General features: G+C 42.7%; 1 protein-coding gene across 1 annotated transcript in view; it reads right to left on the bottom strand.

The window, feature by feature from the left end:
- rnf130 (ring finger protein 130) overlaps positions 1–9,912 on the bottom strand; it is a 19,438-nt gene extending 9,526 nt beyond the window's left edge. The window contains exons 1-2 of the mRNA XM_024264604.2: positions 9,424–9,912; positions 7,013–7,304 (exon numbers count right to left, since the gene is read on the bottom strand). Coding sequence (XP_024120372.1) covers positions 7,013–7,280 — 268 coding nt within the window. The 5' untranslated portion in view covers positions 7,281–7,304; positions 9,424–9,912. The remainder of the gene's footprint in view (positions 1–7,012; positions 7,305–9,423) is intronic.
- Between the last annotated feature and the right edge of the window lie 1,646 nt (positions 9,913–11,558).

An 11,558-nucleotide genomic window follows, 5' to 3' on the forward strand; every position in this document is an offset into this window, starting at 1 on the left:
TTGTGAAAATCCTGATGCGGCCCGGCCTCAACTAGACGCCGCCTGTAGTGGCCCCCGGCTGATTTGAGTTTGAGACCCCTGCTCTAAAACTACATTTTTAAAACTTTAAAGCTGTAACTTTTTAACATAATTACGAACTTGATATATAGCATTACCTGTGATTATGCTAGTGTGAATGCTGTTAGCTGAATTTGGCCGCTGAAGATGCTAGTGCTGATAGCTGAAGATGATAGCTGAAATCACTGAAGCTAAACAGCTGAAGATGAAAAAGCTGGAGCTGATAGCCAGCTAAAAAATTAACTAAATGCCAAATTAGCCTAAAAATTAAAAAAAACAGCCTAGGTTAGCCAAAACAGCTAGCATGTAGATGAAAAAAATGGCTAAACTTCGAAAAAGCCTAAAAAACTGAAAAAAGCCCAAATTAGCCAAAACAGCTAGAATGTAGATGAAAGCACAACATAACAACGGGCCATTAATACCAATAAAATAAATTGATCTGGAGGTCTGTATAGAATTACCCGGAGGGCCGGATCCAGCCCCCGGGCCTTGACTTTGACACGTGAGCTAAATGAAAGTTGCAAAAATATTGCTTATAAGCTTATAACTCTATTTCCTCAGAGTAACACAAATGTATCTTCCCACATTAAAACTATATGATATATTTTATTTGTGATTGTAAGTTAGCTGAAATGATCAAAATCTACAAAACTCTTCTTCACAAAAAAAAATAAATAAATGTATTTCAAACTCATTGGCTCAGATCAACATGTCCTCTAGGTTTACTGATTTTACCAGAAATCAGTGACTATGTGTACAGTATGTGTTGTCGCGACAGTGTACAGCAGAAAACACTGTCATCTCCTCTGCTGCCAGGGAAACCTCACCTGTCCACACCTGCAGGTACCTGAGCATCTATGAAGACCTTTGCAGGACTAGCACATGCAGGAAGTTGACTGCACATACCGGACACCTGCTGCCTCTCTCTGAACTAAACCCGGTGGAAAATTACAGAAGAGTGTAGAAAATGAAAGCGCCTCCTTCTTTTCTTTATTACATCTATTACTCCAGCTGCATCATCATCTAGACACTAGGAACAGATGAGGGTTTAGTGCATGTGCAGCAGAGCTGTTGATGGAAAGAAGATCATTCATTCAAACAGATTCTGTCCAAGTTTGATTGATTTAAAAGGAGAAATATTCGGAAATACAAAAACAAAATGATTTCTTATTACATTTTAATTATGAATAAGCTGTTTTTAGACTAAATAAAAAAAACTAGTTTTCTATGACATAGTTTCTGCAGAGCAGCAGGAGTTGATTAGAAATTCTCCTCTGAGTTGTGGGCGGGACTGTTGGTGCGGAGTAAGCCAGCCCCTATTTCCCATCATCCATCTGCTTACACTCTCTCCCACTAGCTTACAGCCCCTCACAAGCCTATATCAACATCAACGGAAAAAGGATGGAAAGCAGTATTGGAGCTATCCAGTCGAGCAGTTTTGATTCCAGCTCAGCCAAGAAAACAAAGAGGATCATGGATCTGTTTGTCTAAAAGTGTATCAGAATGGCCCGCCCATTTTAACACCTACATAACTGCTACAAGCTTTCTACAACAGCATTTGTGTCTGTCCCTGATTCACAACGATTGTAATACAGAAATACTCAGAAATGTAGTTTTAATCTTGATTTTCCTCATAAATGTCTCCCATCATGAGAGTGGTTTCATTAGGATGTTTTTTAACTGTAACTGTAACTCTGAGACATTAAACCACCACATGGTGTGTTGCAGACGTTTAAAAGACGCTGCTTGGTTTAAATAATGACTGCATGAAAACACTGATCTGAGAGGCTTCGTGTGACGCTGCAGTTTGGAGCTGCAGATCCACGCAGCAGCTGCAGTGTCCTTGTAAAGGCTGACTGTAACCGGACACTTCAGGGCAGAGACACACAATCCTCCAGCAGCCTCTGCAGCAGCTCAGCAGCACACACACAAACACACACATAAACTGTGTCCACAGCACACACACACACACACAGCTGCAGCACAGCCACAATCCACCAAAACACACCTGCAGCTAACATCCAAAAAAACAAACATAAAAATCCCTGCCGCCGCACACACCCCGACTTCCTCATGGCCGCACTGAGCATGCTCAGAGCATGAGGGGGAATTTCATTAACTTGTACTGACTCGGACCAGAATGATCTAGTCTCATCTGGAGTGAGCTGGCAAACTCACAGCATGAGTGGTCCTGGTCACACAGAAGATTCAGGACTCCAGCAGCTCTTCTGGAGGATCTGAAAGATCTGGTCCCTCTTACGGGGCATTCACGCCGAATGTGATTCGCGCGACAAATCTGCGTGCCCCGCCCCTTTTTTGTTGCACGATGAATTCACTGCTCGTCGCCGCAGTTTGACGCCGCAGCCGCATGTGGAAGGACCTACCAGCTGATGTTTTTAAGATGGTGGTATAAGGAACGGTATCTGTGGATGTCTCACTCAGAATGTATGAAGGCACAGATGATGTTGAGAAATAAATCAGGTTTATTTAACGTGAAGAGTTCTACAAAATCATCAGTAATCATGTATCCATGTTCGGGTTTACATGATTATTATTCAAAGATTTTCCCGGTACAGGGGGCTGTGTCTGTTTGACAGCCGCTTCCTCTGTGTTTCTGTGTCTCTGTGGCTGAGCATGAAGGCTGATCGTCTCGTATTAACCCGAGGGGAAAAAATAAAATAAGGAGACCCTGTTACTTTCTTTTTTAAATTTCTTTTTAAAGGTTTGAGCTGGCAGCCTCTGCACCCCACAACAGCTCTCTGTCTGCAGCATATCGAGTGAGTGAGCTCCACCGTGGGAACAAAAGTCATAGATCTGTCCAGAGTTAATCCCGCCTTTACCCCAAAGTAGCCGGATGAGCTCTGCAAACCAGAAGCTCCAACAGGTTAAGGAAATAGATGGAAGTTCAGGACAAAAACGCTTGCATTGGATTAAAATTCTACCTGCTGATCGAGTCACTGAAAATGTCACGTGCCCAAAGCTGAGTTCCTGATTGGCTGATGCGACGCAGCGACAAACCAAACTTCAAATATTTAAATTTTGGCCGCCCAATTTGTGCCTGTCGCTCTTCAGATCCCCTCATGTCGTGTCTGTTCCATTGACTTAAGAGGGAAAGCGGCCACCTCCACCACAATAGGCACATTTACAGACTCTTGTCTGCTGATCAGTTTTGTTGTAACTCACTGGTCACATTGATGGGATTATCTTATCTCTGGTCAGCTCTCATACCTCCAAATATCTGTTCTTTAATGTGGGGATGTTACTCTCACAAAAGTCCATTTCATTTCAGATAAAGGGCACAGTTCTACGTTGTGGAGAAATCCTGCTGAATAGTCCCAGTCTGTGATGTGACCGTTCATTCTGCTGACGTACGGCTTGATTTTTCTGTGTTACTACGTCGTGTTGTTCCTCTGAACAAAACTTTTCCAGAAGACCTACAGATCCTTCATGACCTGTTGCATGAGCAGACGTGAACCGGACTGGTTCAGTCAGGGATGTGGTCAAACCACACATGTTTATGTTGGAGAACCAGGAAGCAGGACTTTGCTTCAGTCAAGTCAAGATCAACATTACCGATGAAGAGAAACATGCTGAATCCCCCTGGATGTTCAAACTAAACCATGTGGGAACACATGTAAACTCGAGACTGCTGAACAAAAGGCACAAGTTTCCTCTTGATCTGTCTCAGGTCCAGATGGACAAAGAGGCTGAACAAAGCCACCTCTGGTTTATTGATCTGTGAAGAAGATGTTGATCAGAGGAATAACTGACATTGTGAGTGTGGTTTTACGATTTCGTTGCGTCTAAAGAATCCTTCAGAATGAACTCTCCTCACTGATTTAGAGGAACACGGTGGCTCCTCGTTTAATGTGGAGATTACATTCTGAAAATAACCAGCGATAGGTGAAGATCACAAACAGGCTGTAAAACTCATCCCTACACACTATCCACTTTTCTCAGACAGACATGAACATTTTCACACTTTTCTCTCTTTTTTATAACTCTCTCAAAGTTCAAACCTTGACGGAAAAAGAAGAACAGTTTTATAGAAGGAAATCAAATATATATTTTTGGCAAACTGCATATGTAAAGGAAACAGGCACAGAGGAGATGGATTGAAAAGCTCTCCAGCCAATCAGAACGCAGAACAAAGAGCACTGTTAAAAAAGAAAAAAATCCACAAACTGCAAAAATGCAAAAGGTGAACCCCAACATTGCAAATAACAACTGTTTGTTTTCATTTTAAAATCCCGGCCTTCTCTTTTTTAAATTAAGGTTTAAACTTTGAGAGTTTAAACAAGAGAGAAAATTGTGAAAATGTTCATGTCTGGGACTGATAGACAGAAGTACCGCTGAAAGCGTCCATCAATGAGATGCAGCTCCTGCAGTAGATTGTGAACCTCATCGTACTGGGAGAATCTCTGAATGATCTCATGAACCCAGACATGGAGACGTGATTACCAATGTCTTTGAAGAGCTCTACAATATATATATGAACCTGATCTCTCAACATCATTTGTCTTCCATGAATTGACTGCAGTAGAGATATGCAGCCAAAGACCTGTGACTTCTTCTGTACGAGGATCCTCTGTCCTCCACTCATTATCTGTTTTAATGGCATCTGTTTGAACTGGTTATCTACATAAAACAAACCTGTCCACAACCTCAAACTGTCACACTCCAAACTCCACCAAAGAGCTGTCTAAGGACACCAGAAAAAAACTGTTGACCTTCACCAGACTGGGAAGACTGAATCTGCAATAGGTAAGCAGATTGTTGTGAAGAAATCCATTATAAGGAAACAGACATAAAAGAATAGAGCTGTCATGATTAGTCGACTAATCGACTATTAAAATAGTCTAATTTCATAGTGTTACTCGTTACTTTATATCATATGGAGTCGGAGTGTAGAAAAGTTGAAAGTTATTTAAGGGTTAAGTTGATTTATTCTGGAATAATATTCCTGCCTTTATATTATTCATAATATTGTTAAAAAGTTGCAGTTTTAAAATGTTACAAAATAGTATTCTGCTAGCTTTTTGGACTACTTTGGCATTTACTATGATTTTTTTTAGCTATTTTGGAGTTTAGCTAATATTTCAGCTACATGGTAACTATTTTGGATAATTTAGGCTTTTTGGTTTTTTTAGGCTAATTAGGCATTTAGCTAATATTTTAGCTGGCTATCAGTTTCAGCCTTTTCAGCTATTTGCTTCAGCCTTTTCAGCTATCAATTTCAGCATCTTCAGCTATCAGCACTAGCATTTTCATTGACCAAATTCAGCTTACAGCATTCACACTAGCATTATCACAGGTAATGCTATATATCTAGTTCATAATTATGTTAAAAAGTTATGGTTTTAACAATTAGAGTGTAGTTTGTGAGGACATCAAAAGGGCACTAACGTTTCACGTGCACACACTGTCCATCCAGCATTTGATCCCACTCAGTAAGGAACCAGTAATATCACCTGACTGACAATTGGAGGGCACATAAGGGCATTGTACAGCAGCAACACCCATACGTCATAAGTGTGTGCAGCTTACATTAACCTTACGATAGTTCCCAATACTTTCAGATTAAGCACGACAATGGTACGTTCCATTTTTATGAAGTTTCTAAAGGTGGCCGTACGAGCCACAGGGGAAATCCAACTCACTCTCAGTCAACAAATATTCTTATTTTCAAGACTGTTTCACTAACCACAACAATTCAACTCTTGACAGAACCAGGCCCCTAACCTACCATGTGTTCTGCTTTCATGTCTCTAAGCTTAACTATATTCTCACAACTGGGAATTGAAACCAAGATATAGGAGAAAAAGTCACCTCATTTGAAATGGCCACAAATCAGAAAGTAAAAAAAGTTTGTCTCAGATTTGGAGTTTCTGAGAAAACAAGTGTCACAACTTTGAGACATGGTTTTATGAAACCAGAGGCCTTTCCTTTGTTTTGCTGAAAAGAAGAAAAAAAAAAACGTGACCCTGAGACAAACAAAGTGTCCTCAAAGATCTCCCCAAACTCTAAGTAATGATGTCATCACTCCAGCTCAGGGTTGTGCGACCTTTAACGCTAAAAGAGCCATTTGGTCAAGGTTCTTACGGACCAAAATTCAGAGAGAGACGCAAAAATTCACCTCAAAGTCAGAAAAATGCACTTCATTTATGTTTTTGAGTCCATTAAGCCATTCATTTATAAATATAGCTTTGATATTGTCTCTACAATTTAGTTTTTCTCTATAATATAAATTATTTCATTTTTGACAATAGCACAGTCAAGTTCCTTTCAAAATAAAACACATCCTGTGTTTAATCAGATCCTTCAGCTGCAGCAGATTAACTTTAATTAAAAATGCAAGAAACAGGAGATTTTATATTGTGACTTTTGTGTTCATTCATCCTTTTTCTTCTTTTACTCATGAATAAAAACATGACAACATTAGTGTAGAATCCAAATAATTTGAAGATCTAAATGCAATAAGAAAATGTCCCTCTGAATATCAGCCTCTCTGACAGTAGATTAAACCTTTTACCATCATTTTAATCAGTCAGGTCTATCTGACATGTCAAAAATCTAAACATAAATTAATTAGTCATGTTGGAAGTTTTCTTCAAGCCAAAGAGCCATAATGGGGGAATAAAAGAGCTGAAATGTCATATTTTAAAATTATAGATCAAGGATAAAAAGTTCCAGCAGAAATGTCCTGAATGAGCTCAACCAAACCAGCAGAAACAGACCAAATATGAAGGAGTTTCAGTGTCACAAACATACAGAGGAGGACGCAGGTTAGAGAGTGTGAAAGATTTAAACGTTTATCCATAAACAGGACTTGGTTTAATCCAAGGGGAAGAAACTCAGGAATTTGCAGTGTCACCCCCCCACCCCGTGCAGGTGTGCATGCATGAGCCTCCAGGTGCATGTCTGTGTTTTGGGCTGCAGGTGTGTGTGTATCCACCTCCGTGATGTGGGGAGGGCGCGATGACGACACCCCTGGCATCCACCTTGGGGGAGTTCTGTCCGTACGTGCCATCGTCTCTGCTCATCACGTGCACGGTGTTTCCTCGAGCGTCCAGCACAGTGGCGTTGACAGTGGCGTCCACATTCTCCTCCAGCACCAGGTTCCTGTCGGAGCGTGCGGCTGATGCGGAGCGAGCCAGGACCAGGATGTGGACCAGGACCAGGGTGGCGGGCATGGAGAGGCAGGTCCAGCTTTGAGCTGTCATGCTGAGCTTTCACTTACATCTAAACTGTGAAAACCAAAAACAAAAAAGTTACTTTGTTGTTCTTCTCAGTCTGCACATGGATGACATCACTTCCTGTCCTGCAGATGAAGCAGCCTGAATCAGGCTCTGTTTGGAGGGCCAAATGTGGGGGAAGGGAGGAATTCGGATTGGGCCTTAGTGTGAAATATCAAAGTGGTGTAAATCTGGTGAATCTCGCTCCAGGCTTTTTTTTCACAGCTTCATTCCGATATATGAAAGACTTGGTGTCATAGAATTCCATCTGTGAAAAAAACGTAGTTATCAATTTCTCCTTCTTGAGAAATGACAAACAAACGCCACTTGTTAGCTCACTTAATATCAACCTCCCCTGTAGCATGCTACAGCAGAGCTTCCAGCTCGCTACAGGGGAGGTTGCTAGCTCACTATAGAGGTGCTCATTAGCATGCTATTTTGCTAGAGGGAAGGTCGCTAGCATGATACAACGGAGCTTGCTACAGCAGAGCCTGTTAGCTAGCATGCTACAGAGGAACTCACTGGGATGCTTGCTTGCTACAGGGGAGGTTGCTAGCACAATACAATAGAGCTTGCTATCTCGCTAAAGAGGAGCTCGCTAGCATGCTACAGAGGAACTCGCTAGCATACTACACCAAAGCTTGTTAGCTCGCTAAAGAGGATCTCGCTAGCATGCTACAGCACAGCTTGCTAGCTCGCTACAGGGGAGGTTGCTAGCTCACTAAAGAGGTGCTCATTAGCATGCTATTTCGCTACAACTGAGCTTGCTAGTTTGCTAAAGAGGATCTCGCTAGCATGCTAGCTCACTACAGAGGAACTTACTAGCAAGCTACAGCAGAGCCTGTTAGCTCGCTACAGAGGAACTCGCTAACACACTACAGAAGGGCTTGTTAGCTTACTACAGAGAAACTCGCTAGCATGCCACAGGGGGTGGGGGGGGGGGGTCGCAGCTCAAAAGCAATGAAGCTGGCTATCTTGCTATAGAGGAGCTCGCTAGGATGCTAGATTAGAGCTCGCTAGCTCGATACAGCAGAGCTTGCTAGCAAGCTACGCTGTCCATCGGCCAGTGGCAGTCATTGATAGCCTACCCACTGAGTGTCAACTTAAGCTAATGTAGGCAAACCATGGGAACTGCGGATAAAACCATCACGGTCCACATTTTCTGTCCACTAAACCGTATGGGGTCCATTTAGCCTTGCTGGCTGGGATAAAGGACCACCTGGTGAGTGCTCTGATGAAGATGGAACGTCTCCGTCGAAACATGTCAGGTATGGTTTAAATCGCGTCTGATAACAAATAATCAAAAGCTCCATCAGAGCTTTGACAGACAGCAGGATTGGTGGTTTAGTTACCACTTGGGGTGTAATGGATCACGGATCATGACTAGCCACGGCTCAGCCCACACGTGTATGTTTTCTCAAAAATGTGATTTAAAGCTTTTTTTTTAAAAAAAAAAAATAAAAATAAAAAATGTATATATATATATATATATATATATATATTTTAGGCTTTTATCTTCCTGTTTTTTCCTTTTGTTTTTTCACTTTTTACTGATCTGAACTGATGTTTGCTGACCCTAAAACTGAGTTTTGTGATCCGTTACACCCTTTAGTTACCACACTACTGAAGCAGCAAAACAGTCCCAAACCATCACACCACCACCACCCTAACTGACTGGAAAGCTGCACTTTGATCTGTAATAACCCGTTCTGTTCTTTAAGGAGTTTTTATTAATGTAGTAAATCTGTCATCTTCTGATGCTGGAGTCTCGGCTTCTATCTGAACAGAGGCCTGCAGCTCTTTGCTTGTAGGTGTTTGATGACCTTTTTACCAATAAAGTACAGCTGCTCTTGAGGTCATTTGGTCGACCTGTCCGTCCTGAGAAGGTTCACCTCAGACCCTGCAGGCAGGTCTGTGACCTTTTCCAGACTGACAGGTCAGTTCCTGGAATGCTTTGGGTCTCAGAGTGATGTCCAGAATCTGGTCTTCTTCACAGATCTCGCATCTGCGTGTCTGGAGGAGCTTTCTCTAAATGATGAACGCTTTGCCCTGACATGCAGACTACCATCAGGACGGATCGTTTGGGTCCGCAAACAGCGCCTCTCCCGCAGACATCTAGAGGAAGTCTCACCTCTGAGGCTCCGGGCTGTTGTCTCCGCTCTTGGCCTCTTTTTGCCCTGGGTTCAGTCTTCCAGGTACAGAAGGGACGCGGAGGACATAACCGAGCCTCCACCCCCCCTCCCGGCGGCAGAGCAACACCTCAGTCGCAGGGGCTGTCGGCTGTCGCGCGCGCTCGGTTCAGATTCCGTTAATTGGGCTCCGTTTCCGCCGCAGCACCGTCGGCGGGCGGCGGCAGTCTCATCTCGTCGCCCCGCTTTGTCTGTCGGTGTGCCGGCGGACGGACGGCCAGGCTCCGGCCTGCTCCGTCAGGCTGCGGGCAGGCTCGGCGGACGGCGCGGGGGAGAAGCCCGCATACTGCGGCTCGGTTCTGTTATGATAACGGCGCGGTACCGCGGCTCATGCACGGCTCCTTCTCTCAGTTCGAGGTGCACCGCGCAGGCGCAGAACCACAGAAAGGGGAAGTCAGTCAGCGGGCGGGCGTGCGCGCGCCCTTGTGTGGGTGTGTGGGGGTGGTGGGGGTGTTACAGGTGCTTTTACTGACACAAGGACGGGAGGTGCTGTCTTAGGTTTGTTGACATTAAGAGCTGGGTCATCTGGACCTCAGTCACAAGACAGTGTGCTAACCTTTATTTTCAATAATTTTAGATTTTCACTGGTGTCTTTGGAAGACATTAAATGCAGGAGACAGCTGGGTGGTAGAAACGTAAACATATGATAAATAAACTAAAATAGGACAAAAACTTCACGGAGAAATAAAGAGAAGATCGCAGATGATCTGACAATGTAGAACTGAAAACCAGACACTTTAAACACTGAAGACAATTACCTGATATGAAAATAGTGTTTTAATGCTTTGAACGATTTTCAAGTCTAGAATAAAAGTAAACTCATGTATGGAAGTTTTTTTAGTTCCATCAAAAATTTTTATCCTGAATTTTTTTAACCCTTGCTTTTTAAACAGCAAAATTTTATCCTCCCAAAAATATTTTCTGTCTTAAAAAAATCAGTGTTTTTAATTTCGAGACTTAAAATTTCGATGGGTCAGAAATTCAGCATAAAAAAATTCGGAGTGAAAAACTTCACCCAAACAGTGTCACCAGAGTAATTAGTGGATCCAGGAGCACATCGATATCCAGCCAATCAAATCCTGACACTGACGTGACGTCAGCGTTTGTTTTGGTCTCTTGAGCTGTGTCTGAATTCCTTCTGATTCCGTGGTCTTCGCGGTCGCCGACGGCCGGGTCCTTCATAGAGCGGGAAGATCGTATGTTAAGGGCTTTGAATTTGGACGGTCTAGCCTTGTTTTATTTTTATTTTTATCTTTTTATAATTTAATTGAACAAAATACAAGTCTGTATCGAAACAGACAAAACCCAAAACTGTAATGGAAACACTTTTTTCTAAATGGATGCTCCTCTTTGTATGAAGTGTCCGTCCTGAGCGCAACAAAGCGGGCGGCATGAGATCCAACAGCTTCACAGCTCTTTATAAGTTCAGTGTCATACGGAATCATGCAGCTATTCCATAATAAAATCATAAAGATTTCCTCATGGCTTCATCTGCAGCTACACTTCTGCAGCTTGGAGCCTGAAGATGCTGAAGTCTCATTTGAGGAAAAGCTCCAGTGCAGGGACAGAAACTTAAATGGATCTCGTCGTGTTTTTAAACAGAAAAAGGTCTCCTCTTTTTCACCCACTGCTGTACTTATCTGTGGAGTTTATTCCCAGGTAGAAGAAATCAGGAGGACTGGTGGAAGGTCTCTGTCCTGATGCCTCATCCATGAGGTCAAATCAACAGTAGCAGCAGTGAACTCCCACTAAGCCTCTCCAAAATGTTCCTCGTTAAAACACAAAAGACGCTCTGACTGGATCAGGTATGTTCAATCAATCAGAAACTGAACTAATTCAATCCAGCTAACCAGGAATTACTGAAGCAGGATTGTTACATTTCAGATCAAAATAATGTTCAAATGTTTTATCATCAAAACCATAAACTTACCAGTTTACAGTTTTTACTTACATTAAAAGTCACATTTTCTATGACTCTGGGTCATCTAAGTCCACCAGTGTGGAAAAATCTTCAGGGTCGACTGCAATGCATCAGAACAACATGAGGGAGGTGTGGTCTGGAATGAAGGAGATCACA

Source organism: Oryzias melastigma, linkage group LG10 (assembly GCF_002922805.2).
Source record: "Oryzias melastigma strain HK-1 linkage group LG10, ASM292280v2, whole genome shotgun sequence".
Lineage (NCBI taxonomy): Eukaryota > Metazoa > Chordata > Actinopteri > Beloniformes > Adrianichthyidae > Oryzias > Oryzias melastigma.